Genomic DNA, 26836 nt, shown 5'->3' with positions numbered 1-26836 from the left:
ACGGTAAAAATAAAATAGAATGAAAAATTATTTGGTTGTGTTGAAACATGCTAGCCTATTCTAAGAAGCCCTAGAAAATATTTTCAACAATATTTACATAAGTACTCAATTGTGTTAAAAATGCTCCTTAAAATATGCTAACATGCATCATAACATCATAATTTTCTTGCTGTAGATTTATTTCTGGTACCTGCTGAGGAATCACTAGCTGTTCCTGCAAGCAAAGCGCTTTTAACTAGAGCAGCCTCTCTGTCTCTTTGCAGCTCAATGATAGTTATTTCAGACATTGCAGTATGCTTTCTTCCCCCGCTTCTCATCATCTTTCTCGTATTACGTATCCAGTGTAAAACTTAGATGCAAAGGCTCAAACATAAGAGTGAATAACCTCAAAAAACGTACATGTGATAGTAAGTGTACACATTTAGTGCTTTTAAAAGTACTGTTATAATACTTCTAAATTTCAAGTGCAGGGCACAGAAGCCCATTTGTATACACCCACTCATAAATGAATGCACTTAGCAGACAGAACATAGGTACTTGTAAGCTTCCAGCTGCAAAATAAGTGCATTTTTTTGACTACACAAACATTTTTTTGCAATACAGTCATAAAAAAAAACACAGTGATGCTTTCAGTTATTGTTTCATTTAAAAACAACAAAAAAAAAAAGCCATGAACAACAACGAACCAAAATACATATAATGCTCTGCTAGAAAAAAAGAAACAAATCCACAAAACCAAATCATACTTGATCAGGAAACATCTCCCCTGAACACTAGAGTATTAAAACCAAATGCTAGCAAAAAAAAAAAAAAGCTACTACAATGCATCAAAATCCAAAATCAAATGTCACTTGATGTTCTCCATACTACTTATTATAAAATCTGCAAATGCTTCAATCATCTACTGTCTGCTTCCATCACTTCCAAATTAGAATCAGTCTCTGACCTTGCCATTCATTTGATTTACTCAGCTTCAACTGTTTTCATTTGACTCTTATTTATGCATCTTTGCTGATTTGATTTAATGTTCCGATTGTCATTCAAAATGTTAATTCCAATATGCCTTATTATTTATGCACTTTGAGGCCTTATGTGATGAACAACTGATAATCAGTGTGCTTAGATTTGTTGCTGTTCTTACATTTTTATATTTTGCAAAAGCTAAATACAGAAGCAAGGCCACTACCCACATTGCTCCATCCAGGTGAAATCTGTTCTGCTTCATTAGAAGACAGGGATAGCACACAGTGTACAAAAGGAGCACCACTGCCCATGCTAGCGTACCCTTGCAACACAATCACTCTGGGAAGGCTGTCCTGTCATCTTAAATTAAAGGGGATACTAGGACTGAAGTGGTATTTACCCATGCCGAAATCAAGGCATGCAGAAAGACTGAAGAGGAAACAGTCAGAGATTCTCTGTTTCTAGCCAACATAGCAGTTAAAAAGAAAAAAAAAAAAAAAAAAAAGAGGGAGCTCTTCAGACTTTCAGATAACTTTCTCAAGCTCTGGTAGGACTACCTACTATGCTGGATTAGGGGTTTGCTCTACCTCCTCCTGTACTTTTGTGCCTTTTTATTACAGCATTATTCCATATCTTTCAGGTTTTTCTTCCTAGTTTTCTCCATCTCACATGTTTCCCTTCAGGGTCCCCCATACACCCACACAAAACCAAGGAATTACTTTGACTGACTGCTATTATGCAGATTACTCCTGCTGTGGGCTACCTCGTCTATTTGGTTTGGAAGCTCCTTGCAGCAGAGACTGTCACTACTCTGTATCATGCCTTGCAGAAATGCTCTTGTTTTGATCACTCCTCTGGCACTAGTGTTACGGGCATGATTACTAAGGTATCTGTCTATACGCATACAGGGGAATGCTAAGACTCTCTTAGAACACAAACAGTTTTAGCTTGCAGAACACTGGAAAGGTACAGTTACATCTGTGAAATTTCTAGCACCGGAATACTGTGTAACAAATAGCAGCCTGACTTACTTTGCTCTCTTGGCCATTTCATTGCCATCCCAGCGTGGGCTGTAAGGGTAATTCTTCTGGGCCTGGGAGTACAGCTGTCCACTGTTAGTGAAATGGTAGACTGACTGAAACGTTAGGGTTGGCTGGTCTCGAGGAAAGTAAAGGGGAAGGTCAACTGAAATAAAAAAAAAAAAAGGTAGTAAAATATACCATTGGTTTTTTTTTCCCTTTTTTTTCAGGTAATATATCATTCTTTTCTATTGATTCAAAGGCAATAGGAAAGGAGCAATTGATGATTACTTCTAACACACTTCTGTATTTCTTAACAATAATGAAGTCCATCGTATTGCTTAATCAATACAATTGTGTAAAATATTGTAAAAAAATTGCTTAGCTATTGTATTTCTATGTTAATCATAACACACCATGATATTGTTCCAGAAAAAAAAGCAGTACTTTCCTTTATAGTGAAATTTTCCCTTTCAAAAATACAGAAAATAAATTCTGATTATGCTTTCCATTCAATAAACAAATTTCTCTTTATCAGCTCAGCCGTGGCCAATTCATTTTAGTGCCCTCATGGACATCAAAAGCATCATAATTCTCATTTTTAAAGTGGTTAAGTGATTTGATAAATGATGTAGGAAGGTTCAGTCACGAGTTAGAATAAATCTCAATTTGCAGTCATCTGTTAGACAAAAAACCCCCACAAAACCAAAAACACACTGCAAAGTCATTAATACCAAAAATACCTCACTAAAAATAAAAATCAGAACCTCTTAGTTCCCTTTGCTTCACTGTCTCATGATCAGCTAGCTCTGGCAGAACAATAAAATAGTCTGCAATAGTTAATAATATGGTCAGAAATGTTTCTTTAGCTTAACTTCTGCATTGCTAGATATGTACTTAAGATTTTCTTGGTCTACTTTTAATTTCAGGAGGTTTCAGAAACCTGTAATTAAAGTGAGTTATCAAGAGACTGAAATAATTTATATTAGAGGTCTAATTTAACACCCAAATTAAGAGAAGAACGTGCATTTTTAAAGGTATATAGACTTGCTTTGCAAAGCACCCCTGATTGTACTCTTATCCTCCCCACTGCAATACTTGAAGTCAACAGGATGAAAGAATATTCCAATGGAACAGTAATTCCCTGTAAATCTACAGTTGTTTTTCCTATTTGGCATAGCGATGAGTTAAATAAATTAATAATGTTATAATTCATGCAAATAAGCCTGGTTACTCAGTTTTCTCTATTTGTCACTTCACAGTCCTGCTTAAAGAGAAGGGAAGAACCCTGAGTTAATAAGTAGGTTGCGACAACCCAAGTAGGAACAAAAAAAAGGTGTCAAAAATCACTATAAACAACAGATTTTAAGAAAGAGAAAGGAACATTACAGGACTGAACTCATCCACATCCACAACAAGATCTCCTCTCCAGTGCATTTGGTAATTCATTACATTTTCTCCTCCTAAATATATCATGGAACAGAGATCCCAGCAGTTCTTCTGAAATTGCTGCTCATGGATCGAGTTATCAGTGTAAGAAAGATTTCTTTTTTTTTTTTTTTTTAAATTCCATGCTATCATCTTACTAGTTTCTTCATTTTTCTAATCATGTCTGAATATTTGGATGTGCATCAGCAAAACCAGAACTCCCTTTCCCCTAGATTTCCGTCCAAGCTTGACAAGTAAATACGTTCGTAGTAATGAAGTACACGAAAGTGAATGTGATATCCCAGCTGTAGTCTCAAAATAAAACAAATCACTTAAGATCACAGTGTTTGCTCAGTTCGTGACCTGGCGTCTGAGCTACACGTGATAACTCCCCAAGTGATTCAGCTCACACAGCAGCTTCCAGCAGACACTTAAATGGTAATGACATGGGCAGAGCTCTGCTAATTTGAGGGCAGATCACTGATGTAACAAAGGTTAGGCTCCACGATTGCTTTGTCAAATTCCTCTTTATAACATGATTATTAAGTAGTATCACTGAAAAACATTGGCATATCGAGGCCATCTACCAGAAGGCAAGCTGTCTCCTCCCCTCACAGATGGGATGTGCATGCCTCAGAGTCTCAAGGACTTCACTGCAGAAAGAAATATGAAGCAACGCTCTCTGTTTCCACATGATAAATATACTTCTTTAGCTCGGAGTGCTTAAACTCTGTACCTCCAGTGCGTCTTCTCTTTCTTAAGCACCAGCTCCTTAAAGGAAAACTACTCTGTATATTGGTGTGTTTTATTCCCGTGTAAAAGGAATAACAATATTTAATAACACACTCGAGTAATAATTTAAACCTTATAATCTTTTTTTTTTTTTACTTGAGAATTTCTGAATTCATTGTCTTTCCCCTGACAGCCTCTGTCTACATGAAGGGGGACAAGTAGCAGCATTTTTGTCCCTGTTAATTAAAATATAAGGTTTGCACTTAAGAGAAAGCATCTAACATTAGAAACACTGTTTAAATGGATAATCAAGACATCGATGCCATTAGTTTCTTTGCTTCCATTTGTTATGACAAGCCTTTCATTTTTACAAATATTTTTTCAACAACGGTATCACCAAAATACAGAAGAAAACATTTGATTCTTTTATCAACCAAAAGCTGATTAGGAATTTTCAGGACTCAACTACATCATAAGCTGTTAAATCATATAATCAAATTAGAATTAAAACTGTGCATCCCACATTTGGCCAACAGCAGTATTATTCTGAACTGCAAGGAGAGTTTTGAATAATTTGATCTGCCTTTGATTTCTAAAACTGCTGTTCACCTAAAATTGCCAAACTCCCATTTTTCTAACCCAAGTGTTTCTTTAATACAAGGTGTGTGCTGAGTTCAGACCAAGCAAAAAAACCTGTCACTAATTTTGGAACACAACCACACCTAAAAGACGAGTAAACAGGAAATAGCCTTGAGCTGTAAAGCATTATACATATCTCAAGGTAGCCAGCTATTATTTCAGAAGTAGGAAATAAAGGCAAGAACTTACTTCTAGCACAGTGGATGCAAGTGCATTGACATTGCAAGTGTACAAAATGCTTGGATTTGGTGTTGGTTTACTTATACATGAAAAATAAGCAAATATCATTAATAATCAACACTAGCAAGGTGCATTGAAGATGAAAGGTCAAATTCTACACATAGTCACAATTACATTTTTAAGAGGTGGCACAGACTGATAAAGTTTCTTTTTATCTGGCTGCATATGCAATCTGACTCCACATCTGTGCATTAACAAAAACTAAGATCTGTCTCCACGTGATACGTACGGTGGCACAGGTAAGCGTTACCATAATTACATCCCAGGCAACATTCAGACTTTATCATGAAAAACGCATCACAGTTGAAAACAACACACCACTTTTGTAAATCCACACCTGAGCTACGAAAACTATAAAAGCATGCTTTGGTTTGGCATGGTAGTTACTTAAGACCTTAAGAACTACAAAAACGTATTCATCATGAATACAAGTACTATTTCCAAATAACAGCTGACTCACAAAGTACCCTGGTGATATGTCTGCAGAAAATAAGCAGATGACTCATGTCTGTAAATTCCTGAAAGTACCAATAGACCCTTTGCTTAGTCATCTTTTGCTTGGATGCTGGGTTCATGAGCTTTGTAAACTATAATGAGGGATCTAGCTCTTAGTAGGACTCTCTCTTTTTTTCCTCTCTTCTAAACAGTGCAAATTATCTCTCTAAAAATAACTTCATCTACGTAAGTGAGTCACTTCAACTAGCAAGCTTACACAAGTCATGCAGTTAGGCAGTAATATTTGGTTATGAAGGTAAAAATCTTGCTGTCAAACTCAGTTTTAAAATGAAAATTATGTCAGAGGAAGTCCCATTTACCCCTTCTCTCACAGAAATAGAAACATTTCCTTTGGAAAATGTAAACAATTATCTCATTCAGGAAAGTAAAGCTTTCTAATTCAGTTTCATGCTCAAAGTAATTTAATCATTATGATTTCTTACTTTGGCTTTCCTAAGCATCATATTATTAATATAAGAGGAGCTCAAAGAAGCAGGCTGGGGAAAGAAGCCAATACTATAGCAAAACGCTTACTTTCTCCTTTGTTACAATTTACAGACCATTTTTAAGAGTCAAGTTTTAGAGATCCATAGTGCCAGGAAAATCACATCTTTATGAAAGCTCTACATGAGTGCTGTTTTGGGTAATTAAGCATTGAGTAAATTCTTCAGTGATTGAACCCTAATTTTCCCACACAGTTCATAAGAAAGCAAAAGAACAAGGATTTGCTTGTTGAGAATGAGTCATGTTGTAAAGAAACTTAATTACAGTTTATAAATAGTTGAAGTTGCTCTCTTTTTGAAACAGAAGAAACTATCGAGAGAACGAAGACAAATTTGCTCGTCTTAGAATTCAGTGCATACGTATATTCAAAACAGAGTTATCTTAAAGTCAAAATCCTGATTCATTAATAGCTGAAAACCTGTGCAAGGAATCAGTAAGGTTTAACTGTTCATTTTCTTAAAGACCAATCATACGGAGATCTGGAACAGGTTACCTAGTTTGTTAAGCTTTTGTCAACAATGACACGGTTGACTGAGATGGATTTATTAACTCTAAAGTAATGTTTTTAGCATCGTATTTTATGGCTTTTTAAACAGCACAGAAAATGTGGAAGGGATGTCTTGGCTAAAGAATACTCCAGTGCTGCTATAGGGTTTCTGAAGGAAAAATGCTCAGAAAAAAAAAGGCAGCTTTATCAGTGTTCCCCTCCCTCCCTTTAAGTACTGGAGAGAATAGAAGGAAAAACAAATTCATGCTTGAAATGCATGCTGACCATACAAATATTTCAAAGTATTCAGATGGCAACATTCACAGGCAATTTCCCATATACAGTTCCCCTGTTCTACAGAAGCTGTTTGCCCACCCTTTGTGAGACAATGGGTAAAATCCAGACATTTGTTTTCACAGAAGTCAACATTTACTCTGGATGTTATGTACTATTTTAATGCCTGGATGATCTTACATTGGTTATCTTATTAACCTTCTGGCTGCTTGAATCTGCTGCAGTTTATTGCACCTGTAATTTGTTTTACACCCATAAACAATGGCTGATCTGGATATTTTACTGCCGAGCTTTCTAATTCTACAAGCTCTCGTTGCCTGCACAACCTTAATTCAATCTATACTTGCTTTAGGAGACAGCCTTCAAATACTGGACAACAAAGTATTCTTTCCGATTCAGTTCCTAGGCTGGCCAGAATGCACCGAACTCGATTCTGTTTTCCATCCCACTGCACAGGTTTTACCCCCGTACACAATATTGAAGCCTTGCTCTTAATGAATGTGTGTTCATCTCCTCATTAGTTTTTCCATGCGATGATTCTAATCCCCGTAAGATGACAGCTATGTAAAACAGTAAAAAAAAAATTAAAATTAAAATTGCTTCACAGCATCTCTGTGAGCTGAGAGGCTATTTAACAATTCCAGATGGGGAATGAAGGAACTAAGAAAGGATGGCCAGTGTGCCCACTGACTGCTGAGTGCCAACGTGTGGCACCCAACTTCTGAGATTCCTAACAGTTCATACTTCATACAGCCAAACACAACCCTTTCTGACTGCCGTAGCAGGTACATCAGAATAAACCATTAGTGGACACGTGAAAAGTTTTAAATGATTTCACCAGAAAAACAAGAAGGGTACAGGAAAGATGTGCTAAAATCAAATCTCCAGAGAACCCTGAACAGTCACAACCTGATACTCCCCGTTCTCTTCCTGAAATCCCCTGACTCACTCCTTATCATCCAACTTCGGCCAGAAACTGCCTCTGCATTCAAGTATTTCTGATGAAATCAGTCATGAAAACAGGAAATACATATCCCAGGCTCCAGAATTATCTCTGGATAGTACATATTCATCATCGTTTTGCTTGTTCTTTTTTCGGTTCACTGAATTTCAACATCCTCTCTGCTAGCCCAGACCTCTGCTTGCCCAGCTCGTGATGCTAGGAAGAAGCACTTGTGGATTTGAAGGAAGGGCCTCAACCTGAGAAGTTCCTTGAGCTCACACCTCTCCAGTTTTTATGAGGAGTTAATGTGGATGAGACCCACATAAATTTACAATGCAACTTGTTGGTAACACAGATACCACGCTATATAATAATGCTCTTGACACATCTATCAAGCTCTGTGTTAAAAGGATTTTGGCTGGTGGATTTTCTGACATGGCTTCTCCCATGGGAAAGCTGTTCCAGACAGCCTGTACACTGGGTAAAAAATCTTCCAACTAACTTCAAGGGAGAACAGCTATCTCCTTTTTTTTAACACAGAAATTCCAGTATAGGAAGCCTTATAGGAATCATACTGGTCACTGTACCTACGGACTAACCTGAATAGGTTCAGCCACAAGCATTTTGGGGACCGTAGTGGCTTAGCACAGATCTCTGCAGTGGCAGATTTCAGGCTCCTTTGCCTAGTGAATCTTTCCTCAACACTTTCAAGCTGAAGGCCTTTAGCCTACATTCTACTCGCGAAAAAAAAAAAAAATTAAAAATGAAAGGGTCAATTTGGCTCAAAATACACACAATTACAAAATACCACAGCTATCCTGCTTTGGTGCATAATGATGTAGCCTTACAAGAATGAGAGTAAGGATGACAAATAACATAACAATGCTATTAGCGTGGAACTTTGGGTTAACAGAGCACAGTCATACAAGTTTGATTCTGTTAATAGATGAGAGCAAACATCCTTCCTGGAGAAAAACAGGTTCTTTGCAGGAAAATGCTATTTTGAAAGCAACATTTCAAAATTTCAAGTGCAAAATGAAAAGCTGTTTGTGGAATTTTAGCTGAGACACTTAGGGCACTTTGGGTGTGTTGATAATCACAGCTGTTTTCAAAATAATTAAGTCTGCCATCGCGATGTGAAACATCCTCACCATCAGCAAAGTGAACACTTATAGAGTAAATAAGATGACTTACATACAAAATGCTTCCAAATATGTAAATACTATGAAAAAAAGTGACAACATTTTTTCCTTAGCTGCATCGGTTATATATTAACTGAATGCACTTTAGTAAAAAAACGGAAGATAAACATTGGAATGTGACAGGTTGTTTGTGGTAACGGAGCAAAGGCAGTATCTGGAATTATAACAATTTTGGTGAGTACATGAAATTGACAGCTCCTTCTTTTGTACTGGGAAATGGATCTGGCAACAGAACAGCTCACTAAGGAGCCAGTCCTGCAACAGCATTTGTATAATGATTGATCCTCATAACTCCACAAAATTTCCTGACCCTGACAAGTCAGCACAATATTCAGGAATGGGAAGGAAGTTAGAACCCCAGTGAGACGTTTAGAAGTTAACATTATTAGCTAGTCATTTGGAAGAATTCAGCTGGGATAAGGAAGGAGGAAAAATGCTGAGGAACCTTTTCCTGAGAACTGTTTTAATGTGTTACCTCCAGAACCCAAGGCTGTTACTGTAAGTGCTGGCAAATACCCAGTTTGCAATTGCTTTGGTTATGATCATTGTGACATCAAGGAATGCTTAAAGGAATATAATTTTCTTTTTTTCTATATTTTTTTTCTAGTTGGATGGGAATGACTTTCAGCCATTATCAGTCTCGGTGAGATTCAAAATAAGAATTGGTGCTTTTTTCAAAATTTTTGCACCATCAGTATGTCCCATCCCCTAATGTGTCTTATAATAACATAACATCTTTTACAGAAATAGCCATCTTCAGAGTCGAAAACACAGAAGTCATTATTTCTAACTCCACTGCTCTTAGATAGCTTTTCAATCTTTCTGAATAATGGAGACAATGACTTGTGATGGATTAAACTGTTCTGACACATTACAGAGAGTAGACTTGTTTACTTTGTGAATTTGTACGAATCTGAAATAAATGTATCATTTACATTTGTTTTAAATGAAGTACAAAACCCTTTCTTATTTAAAGAGAACTGCCTAACATTGCTGTATCTATCTTGTGGTTCTCACTGCATTGATAATGGGAACTACAATATAGACAAGGCACCAATGGCAACCAGATTTCTTTTTATGATTACTATTGTTTCTATTTTCTTTTGATATAGACAGATGATAAGGTTGTAAGAATATGTCACGTCTTTGTCATAACCAGTATCTGCTCTTTAAAGTGCCTCATCCTTCATTCAAAAATAGCATTTTAAAAAAATGTGACCTTCGGTTGTTTAAATACCTTAAGTTTCAGTGTCCTACAAACAAGGCTATCAAATTCTTTGTTTAGTCTTACAGAGGAACTAAGTAACAGATCAAAGCAAGAGATTCTTCAAACAGTTCTGTTACATTTTTAGACCATGAAAAAGTGATGTAACAACCTGAAAACTGCTTTTTAATGTCCTCTCTCTTTGGAGTGTCACCTCTCACCTCAACTGAATACTCTTGGACTTTAACAGCAAGACTGGACTACCTGCTAAAAATATCCCATGGAATATCTCATAATCCTATTCTGAGCCCAAATAAATGGCACAGTGGCCTCACAGGTCTTTTCCTTCTCTAATTCCAGTAACCATGATTACTTGAATTAAGACAAAGGCTTTTTATTTTTACCTCGTTAGCTTCAGCCAGTGACATCTAGTTTGCTTTATTTTTACTTAAAATTCTCAAAGATCTTCATTCCCTCCCCTTCCGTTTTTATTTCCTTTTATTGTTTCTGCCGTAACAGTTTCTATAGTAACTTCTCCAAGTGGTGATGAGATTGATGCTACTAAAAGCTGCCTCTCCTCTATGTGAATTGCATGAAGATTATACTTTAAATACAGTTGCAGTTGCTATCAGTGTAAAAAGCAATCTGTGGCCTTCTCTTGGCCCTTTTCTTCCTATTCCAGGCTGGTGGCCATAGCGTGTTACTGTTGGAGAAAAGGCGAAAACTTTTCTTCTTTTTTCACAGTACAGACATGATGCTAAATGCTGAGAAGTTCTACATTACTTTCCAACAGGGCATGAAGACTTTATGACTATTTTTACCAGAAAAGCAGCTGTGCAAAAACATTGGCTTCCCTCGCTAATACTTTATGAAGCTTACAAGGCTTGCAAATAAGTTCTTTTTCCTGTTTTCAATGCTGCCTGGGATTTGAAAGGAAACTGATTTATTTCATTCTCATTTGTGATCAGCGTGGTGCTATCCTGCAGGCCAAGAGTAACCTTTGCTGACACACTCACTGTCCTCTTCTTTCAAACTTAGCTCCATTCAGTCTTAGACCTTTCAAATCAGATCTGTTTAACCTGCCCAGCTTAAGTGTCTTCCTATTCCAGTCCAGAAACTTCCGTCAACTCAAGCCTGTATAGCCAATCTTCAATTTTATCTTCAGAACTTTAGTTCTGTGGAAGACAGCAAATGTATTATACAAGGTCTAGCTCTACAATAGAACATTTGAATACATAATTCCATTGCCAATGTGAAACCCAATTTGGTTTTCTAAAGGCTACAAAATAAGAATTGTGTTTTATTTCTAGAAATTTTACACCTCTAAAAATTCCATGGTGTTCTCTAGCACCTTGTTTTTTTCTCTGGCAGCATTGCCTACTACTAAACCCATGGAAGAGCCCTGTGAAACCCATGCTGATCCTCTCCTATTTGTTTTCTACTTGCTACTATGAGCAATTTTCAGTTTGCTATATCTCACCCCTTTAATGCAGTTCTCACCTTAGAGAAAAATTTCCTCTCTGAATGTGTATATCGGAATGTGTAGAAACAAGACATAGGCATGGAGTAAGAAGAAAAAGTACCAAGATCTGTACTCAAGTCCCAGCTCTGTCAATGACTTTTTGTGACCTAATTACTTTTTTTCCCAAAATCAAGTGTATAAAAGAGGATTATATCACTTCCCTATCTCAGGTATCTCTTGTAAGACTTTATTAGTTGTCTGCCACATACTTAGATATGTAGTAGTACTCTAGATAGATCTATTAGATAAGAAAAAGCAATATTTCACTTTTTAGAACAGTGCAATTTGAAAGAATTTATTACAAAACCTTTCAGTCCATTTGTTAAAGTACTTGTAGTTCCTGGAAAAACATCAATTAGTGCCTACAGCAATACACCACTGTTTGAAAGGTATGTCAGATATATGTGTTTCTCAGAAATTGAAAAGATACTATCCACAGCAAAGTGACATTTAAAAATACTTTTGCACTCCACCCATGTAACAGGCCACCATAAAATACCTGTACAACCCAATTCAGTTGTTTCCTGTTTGTTTCTGTCATACCAATTTATGAAACATCCTTTTGACCACTTTTCCTTTTTTTTTTTTTTAGCAGATTTTAAAATATGAACCTAAAACTAATTTATAGTGATTACAAAACGAATACAGAAAAACAGGAAAAGAAGAAAAGACCACCTCTGTTTTCAGGTTAACTTGCTTTGATTATGAATACCCAAATACAAAAATGCTCGTTCAGCTCATGCAAAAGTAAATACCCCAGATGGAATCAAAGGAACATGATGTTTAGAGTACTCTTAATGACAAACATTAAATTATCAGCTTTCAATAACAATTTCAAACTAAAACTAGTTGGCAGTGCCCTGTAGAAAAAAAAAAAAAAAGGAAAAAAAAGATCAGCAAAAGGTTAATTAATTTACCAAATGCTGCAATGCAGCTCTGGGATTAGCCCCTGACTATGCCTAGTTAAGTGTAGAACTGTGTGCTTGTGACTCGGGATACTTTTCCATCACACTGCCCAATCCACAGCTCTGCAGGGGATCTGCAACTTTCTTTGAATTCAGTTAAGTGATACACACCTCACTACATCGAGAACGTCACAGAATGCTTTATTTTGTTGGCAAACAATGTACAAAGTTCTGAAGAGCCCCCCCCTCTGCTTAGGGAGTATTTTGCTGTAGACAGAATGATGCGCTCAGGAACTTTCAAGACCAGATTCAGAGAAATACTGTTATTCACTAGAAGCACTGAGAGTCACAGGAAAAAATTGTCTCATGAGAGACACGTAGCGAACAGACAAAAAATTACTCTCAAGCATAACATTAGAATGGCTTTTGACTTCTAACCAGCCAGGTTTGCATCACTGGGACTTTGTTAATCTTCAGTTTCTCATTTAAGAAAGAAATGAAATCCCTATAATCTTTGCAGACTTTTGACTTTTTTTTGATTGAATTTCTCTTACTGACTCCTGAAACGTTTATTTTGTTATGCTTGACATCTCTGCTGAGCCATCTTGCTTTCCTGAAACTACCAGATGTTACTCCGTTTCCCTGTATCTTATTTGTCATGTTCTCTCTTTTTTCCTTCTCCCTAAGTTTTCACAGAGTCATTTTTTCACCTATGGAACAATGAGAAGAATATAATAAAAGCACTATATAGTAAGCACTTCAATTACATAAAAGCTCACAAAGCCATCAAAACATGTAGAAGCTATTTAATGAAATAGTCCACTCAACAATTGCTCCTTCCTCAGAAAACAGCTGGGGCAAACAACAGTTTATTTTCCCATACCTTTTCTTGAAGAGGCTTCTCTTTCACAATCAGACTAACTTCCCTGAAGAAGCGGAGCCAATGCAATCTTTATTCCCTCCACGGATTACTTTTCCTGAATTTTAAGTATTAATTGTGATCACTGCCATGCACTGATATTGATGAAGAGGAGCAACTCTTACAGACTATCTTCCTTTCAGCTTCCAAAAGCTATGTGAGCAAGTCTTACATGACAGAAAAAAGAAAAAAAAATAATTCTCAGGAACTACCAAACCCACTCAAATGATTATTCATACTCTAGCAGCACACAGGAGTCATTGAGCACGTTCCAACTGCATTAAACACTATATCAAAACAACAAACACTAGCTACTTTTACATTTAACATTTGTATTATTGTAGTGATATTTACATTTACATTTACCAAGACCTGTAAGTCCTACACAACGAGAGGGCTCTAAGGCCAAAACTACAAGCAGATTTAGAGGAATGTTTACAGGGAACAGTCTTCGGTTCTGGGTTTCAAATTGCTCAGATAAACAAGTATTTCTTAAACATTTTTATTATCTCAGTGGCTGTGGAGTTACTGTGTCAGGCATGTGATTTTTCAAATAAGAATCTGCAGAAGCGATTTCAAAAAGAACAGTAAGATCTTAGATGAAAGAAAATACTTTTGCCATGTCACATAAGCTCTCCTAAACCCTCATAGCAAACAGTAAGTGATCAGAAACACGTTCATTTAGGAAACATCTTCCATTTAAGACTTCATCAAACCTCCTTACTAGCCATTTACTACCACGAAATCTAACTTGTTTACTTAAACAGCTGCTGGAGGAATAGATGAAGGGGCTGATGAATGCTCATTAGCCCTGTTCTGTTGACTATCCAGGAGAGGGACCGTCTTGTTTAAAGGGCAGTATCATCTTAAACTACACCAGCTGCCTGAAAAATTAACACTTATCTAAATTCTAAGGATTATTGTTGCTCTACTGAGTGATTAAAATGGTATCTGAAGCCTACTGAGTTATTTCTGCTTGGAGAGGGAACTGATAGAATAAATTACTTACTTCTTCAATGCAATTTTGTGTATTTACAGGGAGTGGGCACACATTCCTCTTTCTCTGAACGCTACTGGCATAAACTGCACTTTCCTTGCAGTGTACTATAAACCTGTCTTGCAGCTACTAGCACTCTTTCCCAATGTTTTTTTCCTCTCCCAAGCTCCATTTGACAATGATGGCTACCAAAAATTCTTTCTCTTCACTCTTCCATCTGCCTCCTGTTTACTTTCTTAGGCTGTGGACAGATATGCTAATCCAAATCCAAAGAAAGCTTATGTGAGGAAACCCCAATTATTTAGCTCGGCCCACCACATAAGCTGAGCCCATTTTGTCTCAACTGCACTGGCACAAGCTGCTCTGCTGACACACGTCTGCAGATAGCAATAACCAACCAGGAATGCATCAGAAGCTGGCACTGATGACTTCTCCCAAAACAGTGAATACAGAACAGGGTGTCTGTCCACAGCCTGATACTCCCAGTACAACCTTCCATAACCCAATAATGCTCTGGGCCTTAAGATGGCTTCTCCCTCCCTATAGAAAATCCTCATTCCAGCTGAGATGCTCCCTATTTCTGTTGTATTCTTTGAGAGAGGTCACTGCAGAAGTGCACAGACAGCTAAGAGGGTGTACAAAACACTACTTCAGTTGGCACTCTCATGGCAAGAAAGCTTCTTAATTAGACTTTTACCTTTCATTTGACCAGCTTTGTGAACCTAACAGGTCACTGGTATTACCCGGTATAGAAGCTGCAATCCTTTAAAGTTAGCCAAGATCAGCGCAGCAAGTGTTCCCACCAACTTCAGCTAGGTCTGAGGTTGCATACAAACTTAAGATACAAACACTGGCAGTTTCCAACATTCTCCATCCCCCAACATATTGCTCAAAGAAACAAAAACTATTTAGTTTAATATCTGTCCTTTTCAAGACATCTTAAACAAATAACCACTAAGAGAAGAAGTTTCATTTGCTATTGCAATTGTTACAACTTCTGTCAATGCTTTTTGTGCCAATAACCTAAAAATCTCATAAGATAAAAATAAATCTTTGAAAAGTCTACATACATATTGGTTTGGCATCTTACTCTTGTGTCCATACCAATAAGACTCCTTAATTATGCACAGATGTGACTTGTATTTAGATACAGTATAAATACGCAGAACGGATGCAGGAATATGTATGAAGAAATATCTACCTCCAGAAACTAATCATAGCTGACTTATAAATAACTAGAGAAAGAAATCAGCAGTACATTGACATTTACTTACAAAGCTTCATTCTGAGGCTTACTCAAAACAGATATCAATATCAAAAGCATTAAGCCTGATTAATGATTTCCTCTTCCATGTGGAGGCACGAACTTCTCTGAACATTCATTTCTGCTGTCATATATTTGAAAGCACTTAGTTCTTACAAGTAAACCACTAAAACAACAGTTCATTTCACCACTCTTTGATCTAATATACCAACTTTAGCAGCTACATTAATCTAGTGATTAAGTTGGCCATTAGACAGTTGTGTGTTTTAATGTATAATGGACAGACTTCACTGTTCATTCCATAATTACTGCACAAATCTGTATTTTTTAGCAAGTGAAGCTGTTTTAAGGTTATTGGTCTTTTTGCACTCCAGAATGATTTTCCAGTTTCTCTCCTCCTTTTCTTTAACTAGGTTTACTCAGTAGAATTACTCTGAATGATTTCATTTCTAGTGTGTTTTACTTCCTAGTTTCCAAGTACGTTTGTAACTTTGAATGACCATATTGGCAAAAATCACCAAAGAAAGTTATTTTTGAAAGATCTGGATGCATCTTTTAAAGGAAATACAATTCACTGTAGGGTTTATACATCTTACAACCTCAATTAAACCTAAAACTTTAACAAAAAATAAGATGCTAGTAAAATTTACTATGGTTCCTTTCATTTGATTTGCCACAGTACTTGCTGTATACTGACCTATTTATTTCTCTCTGAACACTTCCGCTACATACTACAGTAAATATAAAAGGTAGAACAGTTTTCATCTTACGGCTATCTCTCCCAGACATTTTATTAGACGCTTGCTAAATATTCAACCATAATATACATAGTTATGTCAGTGGTTAAGAGATGAAAGCCTACATTACTTCACTCAGGAAATGAAGTACAGGTTTCAGTCCTTTCATTGCAATATCCTTTAGTGCATGGAACATAAATGTTTTTGCAGTGGATTGTTCAGCAAGCAAGTGATGCAATGACTTACACAGCTAAGCCACTGTATGATTTCTAAGGCCACAGGGTTAATGCATAGTGATAAACTATTCAGTTATAATTGTAGCGTTCATGCCAGTTAAATTGAGCACTCTGAATATTACTTCACAGTTAAAACTTACTCTGTTATTTAACAGAAATTTGAATTTTGATTACTCTGAAATCTAACTGATTCAACATTTAAGTTATATTATCCCAAGGCAAAAATCAGATCCACAGCACAGTATGTAGTTGAAGAGTAAGTAAAGATCTTATAAGGACAATTTTTCCAACTACATCAAGTTTTGTGTTTCCCCCCATGTAAATCATATTAATATAATGGAGTTCTTTTAATTTCATGTTTGCTGTTTCTAGACCACTTACAATCAGAATTCTTTGATGCCTAGAAATTTTATGTGATAAAGAGAAAGGCATAAATGAGGCCAATTGTAATGATCTCCAATACAACACAAAGTGAAGGATTTCTCTTAACAATGTCAATTCCCACTTCTTGCTTTAAAAGACCTGGATAAATTCAGATGTCTTTCAGACATCATTAGTTTTCCACATGAAAAGCTAACCCACAATCACAACCAATGTAAACTGAAATACTGCAAAGCTAAAGTGTTAACAAACACCAATGTTGCAGCTGCTCAGACTACGTGGTAATTAAAAAAAGACAAGAAGCATATTAAGAAAAAACAAAGTATAAGATGACTGAATTTCCCCACAAGAAAAAATCTTTCATACCAATGAACCCCACCTTATAAGGAAAAATAATAATTTCTGGTTACCATGTATAATGCAGTAACAGAGCCACACTCACCATAAAGTAAAGTAAATTTTTCTCCATAAAGTAATTCCTATATATTTAATTATAAACATCTATTTGAAAGTGATACAAACTTGATCAAAAGATTTCAAATAATAATCTAGCCACATACTGCATCAAACTAGTGGGCATTTCATCTTGAAGAGTTTCATTCTAGGAGTAAGTTTTGGCTCTCAACCACGGTATCTTGTTATTGTTCTTTTATAATGTATTTTCCCTACACTAAAGTGTCATTACTATCACCATCATTTCAGTAATTCCTGACAGTTACACAAGATTTTAGGTATTTCCAGGTTATGTATAGTATTGGTCCTCATTACTGACAGGTTATTGACATTTCGGTCAGGAGGAGTTACATCTGTGAGCTCAACCTTAAGTCAAGTTACCAGCACATCTTCCTGGAATGCTTTTGGTGCTCTGTAAGGCCAGCAGTACACCTCGCGAATGTGGATCCTCCCTCTTTCTCCAAGTACGATCAGGACTTTGCGTTTTCAAAGTGCCATGGTCACATCAAAAATACATTAAGCATTGGGTAAAAATAGCTAAAACTTTTAAATTGTTTCCTGCAATTGTACTTTTTCCCTTTTGAACTCGTATCTTCAAGAGGATAGACATTTGTGCCTGAGGCAAAAAGTTACTCACTGTGAACAAGGAAGCAAAAATCTTTCCACATCAGCAACAGAGTAAGCTTTGTGAAGCCTTCTGCATCATATTCCACCACGCCGCTATCAACAAGAAATACAAAAAAGAATACAAGTTTTATCTAGCATTCATACTAATACTGAATAAGATATATATAAATCTGGGATTTCAGGGTTTGGTGTTTTTTCATTTGTTCAGAAGGTTCCAATAATTGTTTTATTTATTAACAATTATAGTTTTCTAGCTAAATTTATGCTCTGGTACTGGAGATTCTTACCCAAATAGAGGCCATATTCATAAATATATTTTAGAATAAAATGAGACCTGGTAAAGCATCTAAATTGACTATAACTGTACACACACAAAATCCCTGCACGTTATTCAGTTTAAGAGGATTTATTAATACACTATTAATGGACATGGTAAAATTGAAACTGTACAGGCTGACAAAAGTTTAAATTTGAAAATTAAAAAGAGTACATATAAAGAATCACAGCACAACAGTATAAAATATATATATAATGCTTGTTGTGTAGACATTAAAAGTTTCAACCACCAAAAGAAGACATTTTCTAAGTCTGAAGCAGTATCAGGACTCGTGAACCATGCCACGAGTGAAATAAAATCAGAGGCATACCTGGTCCATTTCTATACTGCAGTTTGGATCAAATAATTCTCAGAAGAAAAAAAACCACAAGCTTTCATATGGATTAAGCCTACATCATCTCTGTCTACTCACACGTCCAAATCAAGTCGCTGTTATCTATCTACAGTTGTATAAAATTCGGGTACATACTAAAAACCACTTGTCTTCCTACCCTCCCTTGAGAGACTGGAGATTTGAAAAGCTCCTAAATATTCATGTCATTTGGAATCACCACACAGAAACAAAAATCCCCTCCTTACAATGAGGCAAAGCACTGCTGATCAGGCACTTGCTGTCACATCAGCTCCTGGACCTCTGTTCAAGCCAGAATTTAGGTGGAAGGACGAAGTGCCCACCTTTCACAATGCTAAAACACCCCAGATTCATTGATTTATGAATCGCTTGTCTCATCACATCAGTCCACGGACCTCTGAACTGCAGGAATTCAAGACGACTGAAAGCCCTTTCTCTCATGAGACACGCTATAGCTCCATGGTGGGAGCAGCTGGTCTCCCAGTCTTGCCTTTATGTCAAGCAGTGGTTTCTGGCTACTGCATGGCTTGGAACCGTACCCCACTTTCCCATCCTCCCACTTATGTCACCGCCTATTACTGTATGACCCCCTGAGCCCTATATTCGGCAACAAGCACATTTCTTTTGCACAGGGAGAAAATCCCTACTGTCCTTTTCCCATAATCAGCTGTTTTCTGAGTAAAATCAGATCGGCAACACGCACTGAGCACTGAACTTCATTCCAGTATTTCCCTGGAGGGCAAATCTATATACATCATTCTGCAGAAATGACCAGATTTCATCTGGATATCAGTTACAAAACCAAAGACCACGTGCAGGGAATAACACTTTCACGATGCTTCATAAAACAACGCATCAACGGAAAACTTACGTTCCAAAGTGACTCAGGAAGGCTGCGATGTACTCTCTTCTCTTATGGTATCCCTGAATAACGTATTGTACCTCAAAAAAAAAAAAGGAAGAAATCAATAGCTATAAAAACATTAAAAAAATAATGCTGCTTATTTGCCATTTATTCCTTGTTAATGAAGATTTACATGGTTCTGAATCTGAATCCTTACATTTAATTTGCATGATTTTCCTAAAGAAACCTAAAATGCCTTTAAAAGAAGAGTGGATTCTGGCACACAGAAAATCTTGTAAAGAAATTTCTTTACTCACTTCCAAGTAAAACTTAGTATTTCACAATATACTGAAGCACTGTTCAAGTACACAAGGTAAAGAGTGAAGAAAAATGCATGACCTTGCCTTGCTGAAGTTTAAGTATGAAGCTGCGTTAGGCAAAACGTAATTACCTGATGTGACAGATGGCTAAGTGTCAAAATCAAATTCAGGTTATAAAAAAATACAAATAATTTCACAGTGGATCTTGGGTGTTTTCTGAAGACTGTACCTCCAAGAAAATCTTAACACTAAACTTTTTCAGTGGTTTCATGCTGACTCAGGGAGCCACCTACTCAATTGCAAGTACCAATTTCTGAGGCATTCTAGGTTTTGAAAGGCTTCCATCCTGGCACAGACAAAATCTAACAATGCTAAACTTGGAAAACTATAGGCAAAATTCTCCTTGCATCATGTATGTTTTCTTATTGATTTGAATGGGGTTACTTAGCAGAATAGCGTGAACAGTGTTTGACCCATGACAGAAACAACGCTATGTTGCCAGGCTGAAAGAGCACCTGGTTTACAACTGGTTACTTGAAGAAGCTACACTATGGTTCCATACGTGATGCCTTATGCAAATCCCTTTGCCTTCCAGAATGAAAAAGTAATGCTTTAAAAGTCTTTTTTTCCTTACCAAACAGGCAAAGAATAGAAAGAATATTTTTATTGACCATGGCAATATTAGAACGCCTTGGCTGGCAAAGGCTTTCCTAAATTTTTTAAGAGACCCTGATACAATCATTGCTGTGAGCTATCTTGTACCCCTTAAATTATTCTGTTTATATTGAGGCTTATTTCATTTTATAAAAAACTATGACTATTTTGAAGGCTTTGTGTGGAATCTGAAATGTTATTTTGGGAAAAGAAAAACCTACAATAAGTTTGCTTAATGGAGTTTATTTAAAAAAAGGATAAAAACAGTCTTGTGTACTTGCAGATTTTAAAAACAGAAGTAATTTTAACAAACAAAAACACAACAAAAACAATTCCAAAGATAGATTACGATAAGTTAAGGAAAAACATTTTGAAGAACTTCTAAAAGATAAAATTATTTTCCTCGTTTGAACAAAGGTAAAAATCATGTGGAAATATAGATAGGAAGTCTGTAACGAGCAGATTCCTAGATGTTGACCCATAAGCTGTTTATTGAAAATTATACAAAAAATGGAGAAGCTTTCAAAATATTGTACTCAGTCTTTTTTGTTTAAACACTAAGCTAGCCAGAACATAACCTTTTCAGTACATGCAACCTTAAATAGCTATTAGTGTATGAATATCCAAGTAGACAGCTAATTCTGTTCATTTGGATGAGAAGAAAAATCACTGAATTCTCTCTAAGGCGTTCAAAATCTACAGTGATGACTATGGTATGAGAACTTTGATTCTTCTGACTAGAAAAATAATATGCAAACTACACATTCGTATTTAATAGCTAAATTTTATGTTACAATGCAATGTATAATACAACCGCATTTTATCCTGAACTGTAGCATATCACAAGAAATCCCACCCCAAGATCTGATTCCAAACATGCTCATTTATTTAACAGATTCATTATCTTCAACACGTTGCTCAGGTGCTCAACTGTTATCAAGAAGTTATCCATTGTATAGTTCATGTCAAATATGTTCTGCTTGAACTACCTGGCAGAAGAAAAATGACGTCTACAGAAACACTACAGTGTGTTACTGTAAACAGTACAACACATAAGGGAAAGGGAAGTTGAGTTCTCTTCAGTTATTTACCTTGTTTGTTAGTAGCTGGCATACTTGGGGTACGTAGTCAATAAGACAACCTCCACCAGGAAAGGCTGGGATGTGAAGGGCAGATGATCCTCCAAGTGCACTAGAAAGAGAAGTTAATTTAGAAGTACATCATATGCGCAGTTCCTGGGATTTGAAAGCGATTTTTACACTGGCCTTTTGCCCTAAATTTAAAGACAGAGGGCTATAATGAGGAAATGCATTTTATGCTGTGGTGATATAAAAAGCATTAAGCGATACCATCTATAAAACCAGGTTATACCACTATCCATTGTAATTCAACACCTTTAATCAAGAATATCACTAACACAAAGCACTGTATAAGGAAATAGGTTTTTTCATTATGAACAGTTACATTTCTTAACCCTCTTCAATCAGATGTACCACACTACAGTTAAGATACCTTGCTATAGCTGGATGAGACAATTTTGGGTCTTGGAATACTGAAAAAGCCACCTTCAGTCAGAACAGCTAAGAACAAACGCAGTAAGTTGGACTGACAAGTAATAGATGTCCAGACACAACGTCAGTCATGCCATTTATTCCAGTTTTTGGCCCCTCCAATACAAGACAGATGTTAAGCTAATTGAAGGCATACCAATGTCTTCAAGTGTGTAATGGAAAATAAAGAGAAGACAGAGAAAATCTTCTCAGAAGTGCACAGTGATAGGATGAAAGGCAACGCAGACATGTTGCAACAAAGGAAGGTCTGGTTAACTATTAGGAAATAACTAAAGAGTGGAAGAGGGGCCCCGAGGGCCTCAGGAATCTCCGTCTTCAAGGTGCTCAAAGCTTGGCTGAACGACTGCCATGAGCAACCTATCTAAACTGGCCCTGTTCTGAGGAAGGAGTTGGCCCAACTAACCTCTGTAAGTTCTCTCCAACCTAAATTGTTTTATGGTTATATTATATGATTCTATGGTTTTGTTCATCCCCCAAGAGAAGCAATGGGAACAAAGATATTCTTTATTCATATGCAATATACCAACTGGAAATCTGAATGACAGAGATCCACAGAAATAAGATTATTTCAAAGATGCATTTACGCTGCTCAACTAATTGCCTTTGTCATAGGATGGAAAACCGAAGCACGCCTGCTATTGCTGAGGATCTTAGCTCCTTCAGCGTGCAAATATCTATAACTTTTTATTTAAATTGCGTTGCATAAGGCAAAAACCAGCTAAAGTCCATGGTACTTTCTTTTAGCAGTACTGACCTAAATCATTCTTATAGTCTTTTACCAATCAAAAGGGATATGAATTTCCATTATGCACTGTGGTTTACATCATGCACTAAACATCCAGAACCTTGTTGGGTACAATTAAAAAGCTTCAAACGCTAAATTACTTTGTGGCCTTCTGTTTACATGCTGCTTCCATGAAAGATTAAACTGGCTGGAAACAAGGATCTTCTCTGCAAAACAAGGCTCTTGTTCTCCAGTGGGACCTGCCCTTCTATTTTCCTCAGTACTTGATAACGTATCACTTTGGTAGGTATAAAGGTCTGCAATCATACATCCCTTTGAAGGAACAGAGCCTAAATAAATAAAACTTGTAATGAGGTATATGGAAATCTGCTACTCAGGCAAAACAGTCTGGGTTCAGCAGACTGTTCACCACATGGAACAGTTCTGCAGGTCTGGATTTTGCATATGCAATGATGAAAGAAAAAAGCCTTGAGTACACCACAGCTACACGAAAAAAAAACAAACACTTTTCTCGCAGAAGTCAGACTTGAATGGGATTTTTTTTTTAAATTCAGTTTCCTTGCTGCTATTCCCTTACGAAAAGTACTCACATGGGAATGTAATTTTGCTGCTTGCAGATGTCAAAAAGAGCAAAGCATAACTACTAGATTATTAAGAAATTAGAACACATCTGAAAGGGTTGTTTGCTCTTAGGAAACTGAAAGCATAATGGGTCCATCAGTCTTTTATGTTGGAGAACAACAGACTTGTCCCTCCTGATATATTACCAGGGGACTGTGAACCTTACTTTAAGATGCTGGCTTTGAGTTTATCAAGTATGTCCATAAAAGACTCCAATCTCATACACAGAGCACATGGTACTGTCCATTTTGCATCCTGCCTCGTTTCATTCGCAACCATGTCCAAGCTCTCCCTCTGAGCCGAGATTCCATTGGAGATGCTCAGATGACTACACAAGAAATTACAGGCTCCTCTCTTGATTACAATAGCAGGCATGAAATTAGAAGAAATTTCTACCAGATTTCACATGCAAATAAAATGCAAACCCTCTATCATCAGGTTCCAATACATCTTCCAGACTGAATTATTGATTTGTGACTATAGGCTTCCCATTTTACCTGCACCCATATTCTGAAAGTAGTCAATTTACAAAAACATGTTGACATAAACAGGGATTCAAACCTTAAATGAAAAACAGACTGCTACTAGGTGTGGCTTCTGAGAAAGAGAACCCTACACAGAAAGAAGGCTGGAATTTCTAGTATAATTATCCTCTGAAAACAGAATAAAGCTGTACAAAATGTAATTTGTGTTCTGTAGAAATAATTATGGGTAGGGAAAATTAAGAGTGGACAGGCATCTTTGTTCCCTCTATTGGGTCAGAGAATTTGCTTATTAAATACTTTAATAAAATACTGCATTTGCACAGGACCTTGCCTCTGACAATCGCAAAACTTTCTATAAACACTTAATAATTAAGCTTCAACTGCCTTATGAGGCTGATGTTTATCTTTTATGTTTGAACACGTAAGGAAGCTACTGCCCGGTATTGGATTTGACCGTGTCTGTGCCATGTCAAAGGGACACACCTTCAGTACCTCAAGTGTGAGGCCCTGCAAGAAGCTATCCTTCTCAAGACCTTATAATAAACCTGAATCTGAAGAAAAAAGTGATTTAATGTCAAATAAGAAGCAGCTGCAATATGTGCAAGGAAATATGTAAAATAAAGAAAAACAGACAAGCGTAGCTCAGTATTTAATGTTCCTCAAGCCTAGTCAAAAGAAAGAAAATAAGAAAAAAATGTCGTTAGAAGCCTTTTAGAGTCAAGAGCATTGTTTGCCAAAAGATTCCACCAGTGGAAACTAAAGATTCCTGCACTTCAGACCTAATTTTCAGATAGCAGAGCCTCTTAGAGGATAAATCTTACATAGTCTGTGATTAAGCTTTCCTTCTTCATATCACTGTCATACACACTTCCCACAAACAAAACACATTTTTATACCCAAGAATAAAAACAACTTCAGTATCAGGTTTCATAACATTCATTTTATCAAGATGATCGAAAAAACATCAAGAGTTATGAAGAACAAATTATTATTTTTTAAACACAAGTAATTAATATTGCTCCTCTACAGCTGCCAGAGTAAGTCTAGTTTCAGAACAACCAAACAGAATTGTTTGATATTTACTTTTTTTTTTTTTTCCCCAGTAACCTGGTACTTTTTAAAGGCCAGAATTCTGATTCTGACTTTCTATAATTTACTATCATTTTGAAGCAACTGTCTTAGTGAATGCTATTTCATTAGGACTGGTACCGGATGAAGATAAATACATGATAGATCTACCTATCTATGAGATAAGGATGCATGAACATGTTGGAAGGCAGAGACAAAGATCTGTTGGCCTCGTCATTTTATTCACTTGCTGCTACGCTAAACCTACTGAGCTCTGCAAACCAACTTTGTACATCTGATCTGTACATCTTCGTACATCCTCATACATCTGACAGATCAGAGACTCCATTGCAGCAAGTTCCTGCTTTCTCGGGTTTCCAGTATCAGATGCAATGTGATTCTGATCCACCTTCAGTGAATTAAACAGGATTTTGTGATGGACTCCATACTGAATTCAACAAGAGCAGCAGTCAGCCTACATTAATAGCAGTTTTGTTCTGAGACACACTGAAATGCAAGAAGAGATAGCGTAGCTGGAGTATGTTTACATTTCTGCTGTTGACTTGTGCATTCCAAGTGAATTGCTCTGTCTGTCTCTCAATGAATCTATTTATTCAAGCCCGCATTTAAAATGCAAAATTCTTTCCCATTTGTTGATAGCTTATAATTACATTAAACTGTCTTTCTCAAGAAATGATCCTTGAAAAAAGATAAAAAGACATAGCACTATTTCACAGGTTTACAGAAGTGACTGTTCTCGTTCCTGAGTATTTAGCTGTAAAGAACCATTTAGTTCCCCTTCCTTAAAAAGGCCACCTACATGGGAAGACAGAAATTGCTTCTAAGTCCCAAGCTCAGAAAAGTTAGTGGTCAGGCAAGACAGACTTAAAGGCATGACAGAATATGCTCCTACTCCCATCCCTAGCCTACCCCTTCCCTGCAACTCTCCCCCATAATCTCTTGGGCCTGCCAAGCTCCCCTAAACTCCTTTCCTTCATCTCTTCCCTGCAATCCATTTTGCTGCCCCTTTTCTTGGAACAGAAAAATGTATGCAAGCACATCACCAGGACATTTTGAGCTGAATCTGAAAATAAGGATTATTTCAGACTATTCCTTACATCTTGCAGGGTCCTGCAAGAATACCAGTATCACAGTTTATAAAGTTATGTGCTGACACAGGTTATGGTACTGCAGATAAGCACCCATACACATTTCATACTCTCCATATGTTTTGCTCTAATGGCTTTTATCTGTTACCATTCTCTGTGCCCAAAATTCCATAAGCTTTTCTTTGAAAGACGTATCACAAACAACAGAACATCTAAGGAGATTTTTCAGGCTCTGAAAAGGAGATATCTGGCACAATGGTATTTATTTTCGCTCCAAGAGGGGAAAGACCGTGCATTTGTGAAGGAGGTCCAGAATCGTAAGAAGCATATTCCTGCATACAGTGTTAACATATTAAATAGATTTATTTCAGAACAAAGTGGTACACAATACTGATTACACTCGATGTTTATAATCCAATGTATTCTTTCTACAAATAAAATAAGAAAATGACAACTGCAATGGATACGAACCCTAGAGTTGAAGATTTGCCTAGCTTTGAAAATATAAATACACAAAAAACTTGCCTCTGCATGGAAAG

At 36.7% G+C, this 26836-nt stretch overlaps 1 protein-coding gene across 4 annotated transcripts in view; it reads right to left on the bottom strand.

Moving 5' to 3' along the window:
- BABAM2 (BRISC and BRCA1 A complex member 2) overlaps window positions 1-26836 on the bottom strand; it is a 168462-nt gene that overhangs the window by 20389 nt on the left and 121237 nt on the right. For 3 of the 4 annotated variants that reach the window (XM_083832075.1, XM_083832076.1, XM_083832074.1), the window contains exons 8-11: window positions 21790-21889; window positions 19752-19822; window positions 18202-18284; window positions 1995-2148 (exon numbers count right to left, since the gene is read on the bottom strand). In XM_083832075.1, the coding sequence (XP_083688201.1) occupies window positions 1995-2148; window positions 18202-18284; window positions 19752-19822; window positions 21790-21889 (408 nt within the window). The remainder of the gene's footprint in view (window positions 1-1994; window positions 2149-18201; window positions 18285-19751; window positions 19823-21789; window positions 21890-26836) is intronic. The other variant, XM_083832077.1, reaches the window with a different exon arrangement.

This window comes from Anser anser, assembly GCF_964211835.1.
Source record: "Anser anser genome assembly, chromosome: 3".
In the NCBI taxonomy this organism is placed as follows: Eukaryota; Metazoa; Chordata; class Aves; order Anseriformes; family Anatidae; genus Anser; species Anser anser.
Note: the sequence above shows the minus strand (reverse complement) of the source record. Positions and strands in the feature narration are given on the sequence as shown.